Source organism: Macrosteles quadrilineatus, unplaced genomic scaffold, assembly GCF_028750875.1.
Source record: "Macrosteles quadrilineatus isolate MER2022 unplaced genomic scaffold, UCM_ALF_1.0 Scaffold_5__1_contigs__length_97177068, whole genome shotgun sequence".
NCBI lineage: Eukaryota > Metazoa > Arthropoda > Insecta > Hemiptera > Cicadellidae > Macrosteles > Macrosteles quadrilineatus.
In genome coordinates, this window is record NW_026542598.1 from 28326236 (window position 1) to 28342588 (window position 16353).

The window sequence follows — 16353 nt, forward strand, 5'->3', positions numbered from 1 at the left end:
TAGGTAGACCAGATAGGTCTTGAAGTCCTTAACAAACAGCTGAAAGGTCAAATTGGGGTTATTGGGTTTTTTTTTTTAACCAGAACCTTCAAAACATGTGTAGCACAGTTCAACCACTTAAGCAACTACTGCAAATTCACTAAATTTCTTGTCTTAAATCCAATGCAAACTGAATGAGATTTTTAAAAACGAAGTAGATGGGACTGATTGCGTATGCCAAGACTATTGGATTATGTTATTTCTGGTAGGCTATGGTAGTGTATATATTCCTGGGGAGCGAGATGGTCAAGTGGTAGAGCTTGATGCTTCGGAGCCCAAGGTCCCGGGTTCAAATCCCGCCAAATTCAAGTTCAAATCACCATTGGATTTTATCTATGTGATTATGCTGCAACCCTCTAGGACTAGACCGAAGTGTGAAAACAGTTCCGGGCTAGAACCTAGCGTCCTAGGATGTGAAATGTGGGACATTAAAGGTTAAGTATATATTCCACTGTATGTTAAAATTGACTGTTGTCCAGGTGGCTGACTCTGCTGCTCTCTCAGGAGTTTCCACTACCAGATGTTCTCAGAATCTGGGACTCTCTGTTTGCTGATCCGCACAGATTCTCATTCCTCATATACATCTGCTGTGCCATGATAATGTGAGTGTGCCTGTCATATTTTACACACGGTAATGGTTTTACCATGAACAATGCTAAACGAAATAGTGTATATATCACGAAATGTAGGGGGGTTGAGGGGAAGATACTCTATCCCATCTGCCTCACCCTAACTTTGAATCAACAGCCGACAGCTGATAGATCTAAAAAATCTAAAAAAGGTGTTTGGGACCCATGAAACACTCCCCTAAATTTTGTAGATGGACTGTAGCAATGTAACACAAAAAAGATACTTAATATAATTGTAATTTGTCATTTCAGCTCCTCATATACTAAATTTAAAAATAATAAAACAGCTGTTGATTGTTTTCTGAGGTTTGATCTTGCAATAGTTCAGGGTTCCATAGCAAAATTGGGAAGAATTGAAAATTCAGACAACAATAACCAACCTACAACATGTCACAAGTGGTGAATAACTAGTGCCACTTACTGTTGGTTGATTTTAGGGGTCTGTGGGCCTCCCATATTTTGGGGTGGGTGGTTAGGCCAACAGTTGGCTTGAGGGATTGGTTTGGTCAAGATTTAGTTTTTGGGCGAAGCGGTTATTTATGTGCCTTTACAAAGTACTAAGTAGTTCACCATACTTTTATTTTCACAATCGCACAAAGAGTCTGTGAAGATAAGAGAAGTTACGATAAGAAACCAAATATTTTGCCACAATCGTTAGACAATGATGATGTCTAAGTGACTGCAGACTTGAAGATGTTTACGATTTCAGCGAGACCGCAGAAGAAGCTTATGATTTCACCGTGATCTCAAAATATGTTCTCAATTCTGCCAAGACTGCGGGAGATGATCACGATTGCATTGCAGTTGTGAGAGATGGTGTACAATTTCATACAAACTAACTTTAGTATTACAGTTATCTTTTTTTTTAATACTTTATAAAGCAACCTGATTTTAGCCCTACCCAATTTAAGCCCGACACCCAAAGGCAAAAATCTTTTATCCGACCACACTTAATCTGATGTAAATATGCCTGGCCTGCAGACACCTAGTTTATTTGCCTTTTTGTCTGGACATCTTTGAGGATAATTGACGGATTCTAAGACTGACATTATTCTTGCAACTATGTATCATAATTATTGTTTGTTATATATTTTAATCATTCTAATTAAAAATATATGTAGCAATCACACTCAAGGCAATATAATATCATTCAATGGTTAAAATTAACTTTGAGATTTAAAATTGCTTTTGCTTTAAGTAATCAAACAAAGAACTTTTATCTAAAGGCATTGTTAATTTTCACAGAATATTGCGAGAGCAGCTCCTGTCCGGTGATTTTCCTGCCAACGTGAAGATCTTACAGGTACTTTTTCTTTTTCTTACAAAATTACAAATATAAGGTACTATTTATTTATTGCTTATTAACCTCTTTTCGTTTCAAAGTATTGCTTGGTTTAAAGAAGAATGCAGTTAAACTGTGTTCCTCTTCATCCACTATTTACAAGGAAAATTACGTTTACTATCGTTTAAGGATTTTTTTTGGAAAACTAATATCAAGATTGAAATGTTCAAAATGCTTGTGATTGTTGTACAAATTTTAAGTACAATCCAATGTCTTAATTGCATCATAGTTTCCAGAGAATTGCAGTTCTGGTGCCTCTAATTCTATAAATTATTAATTACCATATGAAAACACTGGGTAGAATAATTATTATCAGTGTTTGATTTAGTATTGTGCATAAACCTGTTTTTTACGCTATAGTATTTTTCCATACCGTTAGTATTAATTGTATAAAAATAATTAATATAATCTAATTTATGTTTTTAGAATTTTCCATCAACCGATATCCAGATAGTACTAACCAAAGCAGCAGAACTAGCTGGAAAAAAGTAAGTTGCTTTAACTGAAAGTTATATAAACAGGGCTTTGTAAAATACCAGTTATGTGTGGTTGGTTGGTTTTGGAAAAACTGTGTACAATCGTCATTATCTTATACAGGGTGGAACGAAGTTAGTGTTAAAAAAATGAATCTGTTAAACTACTAAGTATTGGTGACAAAATGGCACCAATTTAAGTTTCCATACCCTCACAGGTAGGGAATAACGGACAATTTAAGATTTTTTCAAAATATTTGTATTTCCTTACATAAAATGGCCATAAGTGCACTAAATATTGTTTTTATTCCAAATTCATTGTCATTTTTAGAATCCTTGTTAAATTTCCAATATTAATAGTACAAATTCGTTGAGGTGAAACATCTGCATAAGCCCTTATTTGGCAATAGAAGTTTGAATTTGTGATTTTTTAGAAAAAAGTAATAACCTTTTCCAAAGTTTTTCTATACTACACTGGACTCTAGAGAGTGTCAAATATTACTAAAAACTTTGGCAGTTAATAACCTTTAAAATGACGTATAAACATCTACTGTTCGTTTGATTTGTCGTTCTCAAATTTAAGAGTTTCTTTTGAAAAACACGGAATGGCCAAAATCGCCTCCCTTTAAAATAACATGTATTTGCTTAAATAATATGGCAATAGCTGCAATAACAATTATATTTGAATAGGGTTTATTGTAATTTTTAGAATCCTTGTGAGATTTATTATAAGAATATTAAAGATCTATTAGGATTGACATCCATATAAACGTAGGTTTTGTGAAAACATGTTAAACTTTTATTTATTTTAATTTTTTGAATACAATGAATATTGTTTAAAGTCACACATGGTACATTTAACTTAAGATTATTTTCTAAAGATAAGCAAATACTTCCAATGAAGTAACCTCTAAAATTATGTAGATACTACACTTTACAATGTTGTCAATTTGTTTACCGAAAACCCAAAATTAACCTAAGTAAATTATAGCAATTAGATTGTAGTGCTTAGACACATGCTAATGAAAATCAGCCAAGTGATATATTTCTTTTTTAAAATAATTGTTAAAACCTCAGAAATACGTAGTTTAACTTATTTACACAAAAATAAAAGTTAATTCTAAAACACACAATATTCGAAACTTAAATAACTGTTCCTTACTTCCTTAACGTTTTATAGGGATGGTCAAGTCTCGAAATTTCGGGAAATTTTCGGGAAATTTTCAATCTCGTTACCCGAGACGAGATTACTTTTTGGCCGAGATTTCTATCGAGACAAGAATAAAAAAAAAAAAAAAAAAAAAAAAAAAAAAATTAAAAACGCCTGCAGAAAGTCAATGCAATACCCGCAATACAGGAGCGTGTTGTAGTTGCGTTTCCTTTTTGAAGGCGTTCTTATTTAATTAATTCTTTTAATGTAAATATTACTTTAATTCTTTTAATGTAAATATTACTTTCATTATTTTAATAATATTACTTTAATAACATTTGAGAAGTTTTGTTAAGTGTAAGCAGTGTGAGGAATGTTTTATTACTATAAAAAAAGTCAAAACAAGTAACTATTTTATAAAAATTAATATTGCTTTTATTTTATGATTTATTTTATTTTAGGATAAGTTGAACTCTATCCTAACTGATATCACCATGTTTCCTAATCGTAGGCATTTTTAATAAGTTAGGCGTGATTAATAAAAAAATGTTATGCTGATGTTCAAATTCAAATTCAAATTCTTTATTCACTCATAACATCTTACATAGTACAACGTACAAAGACAGGAGTGTCGTCAAAAATAAAAATTTAAAAAAATACTATAACTAATAAATTCACACAACTCAAAATTATTACTACTGACATCAAGTAAAAGTTACCATTATAAAAAACAACAAATAAGATAAAATCCTGCTAAAATCAATGAAAGCCATCAGGTATGTATTCAAAGTGAATTTAGTTTACAAAATTATTTAAAAAATCATGTTATTACATTGTGTTATTACATTGTGGTGTTTAATATTCAAAATCATGTTATTTAATGAAAGATTGTAAATATCATATATCATCCTATTGCCTATTATCATTATTTTAGTATTTAAACAGTCATCTAACAATGTTACAAAATCAGGTAAAAATTTCGAACGTGCATTTCCCGTTGTGTATGAGAAGAGAAATCTCGTCTCGATCTCGTCTCGAAATTTTATGAGAAATAAAAAATCTCGTCTCGTCTCGTCTCGAACTAAAAATCCAATCTCGTCCATCCCTAGTTTTAATAGTTGCCTTCTATTTGATGCCAACTACTTGAGTTTTTTTTTTTCAAAATCTCCTTTATTTGCCCTGATATACAGCCAAGTTTTTTTGCAAGTGGCACCAACAGTAACATTAAAATACAACGTTCCTCTGACTAGAACATCTGCATTCATTATCCAGTTTTAAATTTCCTTATTATCTTCCGCTAAAGATAAGGAGTCCAAGTACTCCACATAGCCACACAAAACAAGTCCAGTGGACTAGAGGTCTGTCGACCTGGCATGCCAGCAAATCACACCATATGACCCATCTTTATCATTGTTCAAGTTGTGTATTTTGCATTAATTCAATCTCGCACATCGGTTAAGTGTACCATAGATCTAACACCGTAAACGATATTTAAGTTATGCCAGTAAAAAAGATAAAAAAAACCCTAAATGAAGATACATCACAAAACCTAGGTTCATGAGGTTTTAATCCGAACAATTCCTCAATATATTAGGAATTTTACAAGGATTCTGAAAATTGCAATATTACCCATTTAAACATGATTTTTAAAGCAGCTGCTGCCATATCATTGAATCCAATACACGTTTTTTGCAGGAAATTAAACATTAGCCATTCCGTGTTTTTAAAGAAAAACTCTTAAATTTGAGAACGACAAATCAAACGAACAGTAGATGTTTATACATAATTTTAAAGGTTATTAACTGCCGAAGTTTTTAGTAATAATTGACACTCTCTAGAGTCCAGTGTAGTATAGAAAAACGTTGGAAAAGGTTATTATTTTTTTCTAAAAAATCACAAATTCAAACTTCCATTGCCAAATAAGGGCTTATACAGAAGTTTCATCCCAATGAATTTGTATTATTAATATTGGAGATTTAACGAGGATTCTAAAAATGACAATGAATTTGGAATAAAAACAATGTTTAGTGCACTTATGGCCATTTTATGTAAGCAAATACAAATATTTTCAAAAATTCAAAAATTGTCCGTTATTCCCTACCGGTGAGGGTATGGAAACTTAAATTGGTGCTATTTTGTCACCAATACTTAGTAGTTTAACAGATAAAATTTTTTAACACTAACTTCGTTCCACCCTGTATATTAAAAAAACTTGGTTTTTCTTTTCCGACCACGTTTGGCTCTTCTACCTGACCGATTTTCATGATTGAGGTCTCAAATTGAAGGTATGCACGCACAGATTTGCCATAAATCATCTGTAAAATTTGACGCGGTAACATTTCTTGATGAAATTGTAATAAAGAAATTGTCTATTGTCCATTGTCTATTATCAAGCATCGGCATATAATTATCTATAATCTTACTCGGTTTATACGTAAACGAAATTTTCTCCCCATGTATTTCTTATGGGAGTTAAATTTGGTTTCTCTTTGCCGAGTTCGTTTGGCTATTCTACCTGACCGATTTTCATGATTGACGTCTCAAATTCAAGGTATGCATGCACAGATTAGCCATCAAGCATCGGCATATATTTATATCCCACTCGGTTTATACGTAAACAAAATTTGCTCCCCATGTATCTCTTATGGGAGTTAAATTTGGGTTTTCTTTGCCGAGTTCATTTGGCTCTTCTACTCGACTGATTTTCATGATTGAAATCTTGAATTGAAGGTATGCACGCTCAGATTTGCCATCAAGCATCGGCATGTATTTATCTATAATCCCACTCGGCTTACACGTTGACGAAATTTGCTCCCCATGTATTTCTTATGGGAGTTAAATTTGGTTTCTCTTTGCCGAGTTCGTTTGGCTATTCTACCCCACCAATTTTCATGAATGGGGTCTCAAATTGAAGGTATGCACGCACAGATTAACCATCAAGCATCGGCATATATTTATCTTTAATCCCACTCGGCATATACGTAAACGAAATTTGCTCCCCATGTATTTCTTATGGGAGTTAAATTTGGGTTTTCTTTGCCGAGTTCATTTGGCTCTTCTACTCGACCGATTTTCATGATCGAAATCTTGATTTGAAGGTATGCACGCTCAGATTTGCCATCAACCATGGGCATATATTTATCTATTATCCCACTCGGTGTGTATACATAAAAAAAATTTGCTCCCCATGTATTTCTTATGGGAGTTAATTTTGGTTTCTCTTTGCCGAGTTCGTTTGGCTCTTCTACCCGACCGATTTTCATGATTGAGATCTCGAATTGAAGGTATGCACGCACAGATTTGCCATCAAGCATCGGCATGTATTTATCTATAATCCCACTTGGCTTACACGTAACGAAATTTGCTCCCCATGTATTTCTTATGTGAGTTTAATGTGGTTTTTTTTCGAGTTTGTTTGGCTCTTCTACCCAGTCGATTTTTATGATTGAGGTCTCAAATTGAAGGTATGCACACCAAGTTTTCTCATAAAGCATCGGCAAATATTTACCTCCTGTACTACTCGACCAAAACACATAATTTGATTTATTTTCTAATTCTTACTTCAATTTAAGATGTACCTTCACCAGTTATAATTTTATAATCATATATATTTTAGTCTAAGAACTTTCAGTGAAATACTGGCTTTCATCTAAGTTATTATTTATTAAAATGGTACGAGTTTCAAGCAAACGCAAGGTGAAAAACCAACATAAAAATTATTTTTCATATGTTTTTTATCTCATCAATTTGATTATTTCTCGGATATTATATTTCTTTTAACGCAGAAGAGCACCACGGGTCCCTTAGACTCAAAATAATCAGTAAATTATAGGCTTTAAATTTAGCTATCGATCGTTTGAATCAGTTAAGCTCAAGATACTGTATTACTCAATCATAAATCATAAATTTAATTATTTCTCGGATATTATATTTATTTTAAAGCTGCAGAGCAGCATGGGTCCTCTAGTAACTTATTAATTTAATTTTATAGGGTTCCTGACTTTGAAAGATTTCCTTACAAAAATGTGATAAATTAATTAAAACTATAATAATCAGGTGAGTCGGTGGCTCAGTTGGTAGCTACATGGACTTTGGACCAAGCCAACAATGCCGTGGGTAAGAGAGGAAATTTTGGACCTCACCCTATCGTTAAACCTTGGTCACCTGGAAACAAAAGGATGGCACGTCTCTGATGAAGCCTCTCTATCTGACCACTGCCATATTAGGTTTGACTTGATAGCAAGCGTCAAAAGCGTTCTGACTTATAGGGCTCCTAAAACAACAGACTGGGTGGGATACAAGGAATCCCTCAGGGATGAAGTTGAAGAAAAGGTGATCCAACTCATGACCATTGACGGCCTTGACATGAAGGCAGAACAGTTAAACAGGTCAATGCTAAATGCCTTTGAGGAAAATTGCCCTCTCAAAACCAAAAGGACAACAAGAAATGTGCCCTGGTGGAATGAGAAGCTAAACAAGTTGAGATGTAAACTCCGTAAACTCTTTAACACCACCAAAAGAACTAGGGATTGGGCTAACTACTCAAGAGCCCTAACGGAGTACAACTCAGAGATAAGGAAAAGCAAAAGGAAGTCCTGGAGGCAGTTCTGTGAGGGGATTCAAAACCTACCAGAAGCAGCTAGACTGCAAAAAGCCCTTCAGAGAGATGTGCCTAACCCGCTCGGTACATTAAAACGGGAGGATGGGAGTCACACAATAGGAATGGAGGAGACTCTTGAAGTCCTTATGAACACCCACTTCCCAGGGAACACCCCACTAGGCAACTCAACAGGACAACACGTGATACCCTGGAATAGGAAATCACCTAGAGACATTGCTTTGGCTAGAAGATTTTTGAGTAAGCTGTTCAAGCCGGAGGTCGTGAAGTGGGCTGTCGATTCATTCAGCCCTTTCAAGTCTCCAGGCGGGGACGGAATATTCCCAGCTTTCATCCAAGAAGGACTAGAGGTCCTTTTAAATCATATGATAGCTCTGTTCAGGGGCAGCTTTGCCCTAGGTTACATCCCAATTTGTTGGAGGAAATCAAGGGTGGCGTTTCTGCTGAAAAAAGGTAGAGACCAGGCCCAGCCTAAATCCTACAGGCCAATTTGCCTGTCGTCTTTCATGCTAAAGACTATGGAAAAAGTGATAAACCGCCACATTAGGGATGCATATTTAGTTATCAACCCCCTAAGTGCGAGCCAACATGCGTTCATGAAGGGCAAATCTACAACGACGGCCCTAAGCACTCTAGTGGCAAAGATCGAGGAAACCCTAGAACACCAGGAAATTATGGCAGGGGTCTTCATGGACATACAGGGTGCCTTTGACAACGTGAGTTACAAATCTATAGAGGCTGCAGTCAGAAGCAGGGGCATCTCCCCCGACGTAGCAGCTTGGATAAATGCCCTGCTCAAGAGCAGGGTGGTGACGGCAGAATTGGGAGGCTACTCGACAGCTATCATTGCTCGGCAGGGTTGCCCTCAAGGAGGGGTTATCTCACCCCTGCTGTGGGCTCTTGTGGTGGATGATCTACTGAGAGAGGCTGACAGGAGAGACATAGACCTCCAAGCCTTTGCAGACGACCTAGTGCTGACTGTCAGAGGCAAACACGCAGCCACAGTGAACAACCTTACCCAGACAGCCGTTAGCTTCATTGAGGGGTGGTGCTCCAAAGAGGGGCTCACAATTAACCCTGACAAAACAGAGCTAATCTCCTTTACGAGAAGGAGAACTAACCTAACAGCCCCAAAAATTCAGGGGAAAAGTGTAAAACTTGTGAAGGAAACAAAATACCTTGGAGTTTACCTCGACCAGAAACTGACCTGGAGCAGGCACTTTGACTATGTACTCGCAAAAGGTACAGGTGCTTTTGGTGCTTGCAGAAGAACCTTTGGCAAGAAATGGGGACTCAGTCCCAAACTCACACATTGGACCTATGAAGCCATAGTCAAACCAATGGTTACATATGCAGCCTTAGTATGGTGGCCTAAGGCAGAGCAGACAGTAGCTGGCAGGAAACTGCAGCAGCTGCAAAGGCTAGCGTGCTCGGGGATCTGTGGAACCATGAAATCCTGTCCCACAGCTGCAATGGAGGCAATACTCGACATGCTCCCACTAGGGCTGGAAGTTAAGAAATGCGCAGCCATATCTGCACTAAAAATGGGCAGCAGAGGTGAGCTGAATCTACAGAGGCAGTCTGGCCACCTGTCCATCCTGAGGGGATTCCCAAGCATGGACATGGAACTAGGCACACCAGACCTCATGACAAAGGAATACGACTTCGAGATTCCTTACCAAGTTGCAATAGGGGGAAGAGACAACTGGCAACAGTGCAACTTCAGCAATGACAGAGCATGCTTGGTCTATTACACCGATGGAAGTCGGAAGGATGAGAGATCAGGGCTGGGAGTGTATGGTAACAAAACCAAAATATCTCTGGCCTTGGGCAGAACAACAACAGTTTTTCAATCAGAGGTCCTGGCGATTGAGTGCTGTGCTAATAATATTATTAGCAAGAATCTAAGAAAGGGTAAAATCCTTATTCTCTCTGACAGCCAGGCAGCACTGAAGGCGCTGGGGTCATGTGTGACACAGTCACGAACAGTAAAAGGGTGTAAAAACACCCTCAAAAAGTTAGCAGAGCGAAACCAAGTCAAATTGTCTTGGGTTCCTGGACATTCGGGGCATGAGGGGAACGAAAAAGCCGATGCATTGGCCAGGAAGGGTGCGGAAGACCAACTGTCAGGACCAGAACCCTACTGTGGTACCCCCATAAGCTCAGGAGTAGCCAAAGTCCAAGACTGGGTCAAGGTTCAAAAGGCTCTGGCCTGGATGAACCACCCAGGTATGAGGACGTCCAAATTACTAATCGACCCCACTGATAAAGGCTGGAAAGACTTGCTGAGCCTTAAGAAAGGGGACATTAGTCTGCTAGTAGGAGTGTTAACAGGGCACGGTCCTATCAGGAAACATCTCAGGACCATAGGGAGGTCACAAACAGACCTCTGCAGGTTCTGTGAGAACGAGGTAGAAACCTCAGAACATTTATGGCTGGACTGTCCAGCGTTGGCCCATAGAAGGCTTATATCTCTGGGGAGGTTATTCCTGGAACCAACAGAGATAAGGAAGCTGGGTGTCTTTCAGCTCCTGGGCTACTTGAGGAGCCTAGGGCTGTCAGAATGAATTAAAGGGTGCTACAAAAGGTCCCCAGGCCGAAGTAGCTAGGGGTATGCCATTACCCCAGCCCCCACAAAAAAAAAAAAAAAAAAATCTCATCAATTTGATTATTTCTCGGATATTATATTTCTTTTAACGCAGAAGAGCACCACGGGTCCCTTAGACTCAAAATAATCAGTAAATTATAGGCTTTAAATTTAGCTATCGATCGTTTGAATCAGTTAAGCTCAAGATACTGTATTACTCAATCATAAATCATAAATTTAATTATTTCTCGGATATTATATTTATTTTAAAGCTGCAGAGCAGCATGGGTCCTCTAGTAACTTATTAATTTAATTTTATAGGGTTCCTGACTTTGAAAGATTTCCTTACAAAAATGTGATAAATTAATTAAAACTATAATAATCAGGTGAGTCGGTGGCTCAGTTGGTAGCTACATGGACTTTGGACCAAGCCAACAATGCCGTGGGTTCAGATCCTTGTAACTGCTACTACTTTTTATCCTAAGTACAGTTCGTTAATGTACTGTACCGGCTCACCCCTTGCTTTGCTGGATACGTTCCACATCCTATGTGGACAGGCAAATGCAAGATTAAAAAAGGCTGCCAAGCTCTTAAAAAACTGTTGGACCATTACATTTAGCTTTAAGACCACCGTTTATTAAAATAGAAATCTCTGCTGCCATTGTTTAAATATATCTGTTTTTTTGTTTTGGTTATACACCATTTTAAAAACTCTGTCTCTTTTTTTAAGCTCAAGAATGAGATGAAGATCTCTGGAAGAGTTCTTAAGTACGTTCTCTACATCATTGTGATTTCAAGCCATCATTCTACAGCTCAACGGCTGGACCTTGCCTTATAGATGTTTGTAAGACTGCATTTATCATACTAAACTAAATGTCATTATAGGGATTGTTTATTAAATAAGTACTGTAACAATTAGGTAAAATATATAATTTTAATAGTTCCTTCTAATATTTTAATTTTTTTGCTTTTGCTCATTTTGAGATTTTACTCGGTTTCCGAAATAGTGTAATATATTTTGATTGCAAGATTTAACTTTGATTTATTCGTAGATAGATAATAGATATTTTTAAGCAATAGCCATATAAAAAATTTGGCCTATCCTCTACAATCTACAATTTATTAATCTTAGAATCATAGTGTTTGAATGATTCTTCTGAAGCATTTTGATAGCAAAAATGTATTTCCTTTCTTCATAATTTCCCAGCTGTGATGTAATTTTTACGATTGTCATGCAAACCATGCTTTATTAATCCTTGAATGTATGTATGCTTTTTGATATTGTGTATGCAGGACTTGATTATAAATAACTGTGCATAGTGATTTTTTTTCTTTAAGGAAAGTTTCTAAAGTTAAAACAATATTTAACTGAAATGTGTGATGGTAATAACTCAAAATGTTTCAGCAGATAGTATTCTCACATTAAAATTGAGTTGTAATAAATTAACCACAACGTTTACCAAAAATGGTTAACTGATGTATGGATATTTTACGCCACACTTCACTGTTTTGACGAACTTCCCACGCAAGGATTTAGTCCAGAAAACAGCTGTTTGCCATCAGCTTAATCAAATGGGGTTTCATTACGTACTACTGTACTGTAAGGAGTTTTACAGGACACCAACCAGCTGATTATATACTGTATTTGGCAATGAGAGAGAGTGGTTAGTTTATAAACAAAAACATAACCTCTCTTAGAGGTTATGACTAGTGATTGTTAGTCCTTTAGTTGGTGGTAATATATAAGGACTTTTACGGATTTAGTAGTATGGCGTAAAATATTGTACGTCACTCATCCAAAATGTGTTTACTGGACTCGTATGGTAATCCCAAACATGTATTTTCAGGACTAGTAACTTAATATACTATTACCAAAAGATATCTATGGGTCAGCAACACTATGCTTGACTTTTTAACCTGATCTGTCGATGGTACATCCAAAGGCTCTTTAGTCAAGGATTAAATATTGGTAGTCGTAAATAAGATAAATTATTAATTACTGAGCTAATAGCTTTATTTGCAAATAGCTATAAAATCAGTCAACATTAAATTTAATATTTTATATTTTCATTTGTTTGTATGACCATATTAATAGTCTGTCATTTTAATATTCTGTCTTAATATTATGTAGTATAATTGGACAGTTGTTAGGTAGAAATAATCTTAAAACCGGTTTTTTTCTTATAGAGCTACAGTAGAACCCCTGTTAACCTAATTCGGGTTAACCGAAACCCGGGTTAACCGAAATGGCTATATAAAATAATATAGGGCTGTAAAATGCTTTCATAACTTCAGTTGTCTGGTTTAAAGTATTTTCTATCCCATTGTAACATTTTTGTAGCTGAAATAAAACACTGAATTATATAGACTTAAATTCATTTTTCCTACACACTGTGGTGATACATTGTCTATATTGTTGGCATTTTTTGGTTATCCAAAACGGCTCTCCCCCTCCCCCCTTTATTTCGGTTACCGGGATTCTATTGTAGGCCTACTATTGATATTGCTTTACCACTAAGTAAATTATATGCAGAAAATGGTACAAGGTTAAGGTTACATTATACAAATAGTTTGAGCTGCAATAGTTTTTAAATACAATTATGTATTTTCGTAATCTATTATTGTGCAACTCAAAAAACGTATGTTTTACTAGAATATCGAGCTTGTTAATTGTTATTATTAATTTTGGTTTGTACACATTAAGTTTTTATGATCTTTGTTACTTTTATAATTTTTACGATCATGTTATCACTATCGTATATATTTTGTATATTGTTTACTTTTGATACTCTATGATTTAAGTATATCTTGATTTGGTGTTATTGTGTTAGAGTTGTAGATAGTAAATATAGAGATGTAGAAATTCGTAAATAGAGTTGTAGTTCGTTAAATTACTTTTTTGAAACTTGTGAACAAATCTAAAACACACAAGTATTTATTGTATATGAACTTAGGAAAGGAAATAATTTACATATCAATACTAAAAAAAGTGTCATGAAGTATGCTGACACAACAACTAAATCTGAAATAATAATTAGGGAGTTTTAAAAATTAAGTGATAAAAATTTATATGTTTCAAATAGAGGGGAGAGGGGTATATGCAAGATGCTGGCCAGTCTATTTTTATAATGAAGATTATCGTACAAAGTATTTGATTCAAATTCTGTTTTATTTTGTTATAAATAACATTTTGGGAAGGGAATTTTACCAATATTATTGTTTTAGAATAAAATTTTAAAGATTTGAAGATGGTTACAATATTAGTGTTCTAACCTACATTTTTTTAACAATCACAAAATTAAATCTGTATAAGTTCTATAAATTACACTTTGCCATAAAATTAGTTAACTTAAATATTAAGAGAAGAAAATTAACAAATAAATTTCCAAATCTATAGCAAAATTGTTAGTTAGAATAAACATACTGATCAATATTTAATGTGCTATTTTTGTTAATTATAAAGATGTCTTTTTTTTTGTAAAGTGAGAGCAGCTGTTATAGAAATGTAGTATGGTAGTACAAAAACATTCTTACTAGTAAGGCCCGTATTACACTATCATAGTTCTATGACATATATCTATTATCATATGTCTTTGATGAAAATTATTACAGTGTAATATACCAACTATTATAATGGTTTTGAACTATGATAATATGTTCTCCTTGAGAGAACATATTATCATATATTTGATAATATAATATGTCATAGAACTATGATAGTGTAATACCGGCCTAAAAATAATAATTAGTATGATAAATACTCATATCAAACTTATTTTTGAAGAAAAAATACTCATAAAATTTGTTGGTAAGACTTAATACAGTACTATGCTTGCTAGATTGCTGAAAACAAAATAGCAATATCTGTGCTAGCTGTTAAAACTGTTTAGCTGATTGTTCTTCTAAGTTTAGCAAATTTCCCTATAGGGAAGAAGCTATTAGGGTAGGTGACACAGTAAGACCTAGATCCTGGACTGATTTAATTTTTCATTTTAATGATTGCCAAAGGGAAAAAATACTATTAAAGTGGGGAGTGGGGACCACGAGAGTCTGCAGTTGGCGGCAGCCAATCACAAGCCAAGGCTAGTGCAACGTTGCAACATTGCTAGTTCACTAATTTTTGACACTAATTAAAATATACTAAACAATATTTTCAAATCAGCTGGTATTATTAGATTTGGCAATAATGTGCGACCCTCATTGGCTCCTTCGAATTCACGTGGTAAATAACTAGTCTCCTCCCTCAACTGCAGACTCTTGTGGACCGTACTGTAGATCAAAATTGTATATGTATGAATATTTCTGTATGAACCAAAGATATTTATTTATTACATTTTGGTTTCACTTACTGGATCTTTTAAGATATTATAAAATATTATCTGTTGAATGGTAACCGGTGAAGTGAGAATTGAATTTAGAGTCGTATCTGTGACCATGGATATACACCTGTGAATTAGATATTTATATGTTTTAGCCAGGCAGCTTTAGAATAATAGGAACATTCAAATTGAGGGTACAATAACATTCTGCGGCTGTAAAATACTGTTGTCTTTCTTACACAACGTTAAAACTTGTCAAACTGTTAGATAAACGTATCGTAAACTATGGTATCTTTTATTCTCATCAACTGTCATGGAGTAAATAGAAGAAATTGAACTTCAATAAAAGTACAATTGGCAATAAGAGGCCAAAGTTACTACTCGTAACTTGCAGAGCTTTGGTATGTTGTGTGGGAAAAAACTTGTGCCGAGCAAGGAAAAAGCGGCGAACACTGTGCAGAAATTCCTATGGGATAGGGTCTTCCTCCACCGTGACCGTTGTAGTACATGAGGGGGAGAAGAGTGGTGTTGGACTATGCCATAGACACCAGCGACTAGTGCTAGACACCACTTAAGTGTACCATTGAATGTTTCCACTGTACCTTACTTCTCATTGGAGAAGCTCATTTTATTACCTTCCCTTTTAGTAACAAACTTTTATTTTTGTTCCATATAGATGGTACTAAATATCTAATCCTATACTCCATTAACTAAATTTAATTATTATACTTTGAGCTTATCAAAAATAAATTAAATGTATGTAATATAAACTGTTTATGACTTAGCTCTGCTTCTGCCGAATCATGATGGTGCAAGAGTTTGCTTGACTTCTTTTTACAACAGTTTACCTCGTAAACCTCTTCAACTAAAAGAAGTTACCAATATCAATTTAACACTAAAACGTAAAAATTTAGTAAACTTACGGAAATAAAATTTTTTAATCTTCCCCGTTACCAACATTGCGAAGCTTACAACATTATGAATTTTCAGCAATTTTGTCATATCAATTCACAAATGGTTAAGCAGTATATAATATATTTAAAAACAGTTATGTGAATTGTCATTCTTGAGTAATCTTTGATTTTCAAATGTGTTAGTATTTAAAGATCTGCAAGGCAATACAGTATTTATTTTAATTTATAGAAAACAGCTAATTAACTGAACTAGATGATATCATGAGATAGAGATATGGAAAT

At 35.0% G+C, this 16353-nt stretch overlaps 1 protein-coding gene across 1 annotated transcript in view; it reads left to right on the plus strand.

The window, feature by feature from the left end:
* The window catches only part of LOC128995225 (TBC1 domain family member 13-like), a 35320-nt gene extending 23575 nt beyond the window's left edge, over window positions 1-11745 (plus strand). The window contains exons 8-11 of the mRNA XM_054420171.1: window positions 519-641; window positions 1914-1971; window positions 2437-2498; window positions 11569-11745. Of these exons, the coding sequence (XP_054276146.1) occupies window positions 519-641; window positions 1914-1971; window positions 2437-2498; window positions 11569-11584 (259 nt within the window). The 3' untranslated portion in view covers window positions 11585-11745. The remainder of the gene's footprint in view (window positions 1-518; window positions 642-1913; window positions 1972-2436; window positions 2499-11568) is intronic.
* Window positions 11746-16353: the final 4608 nt, after the last annotated feature.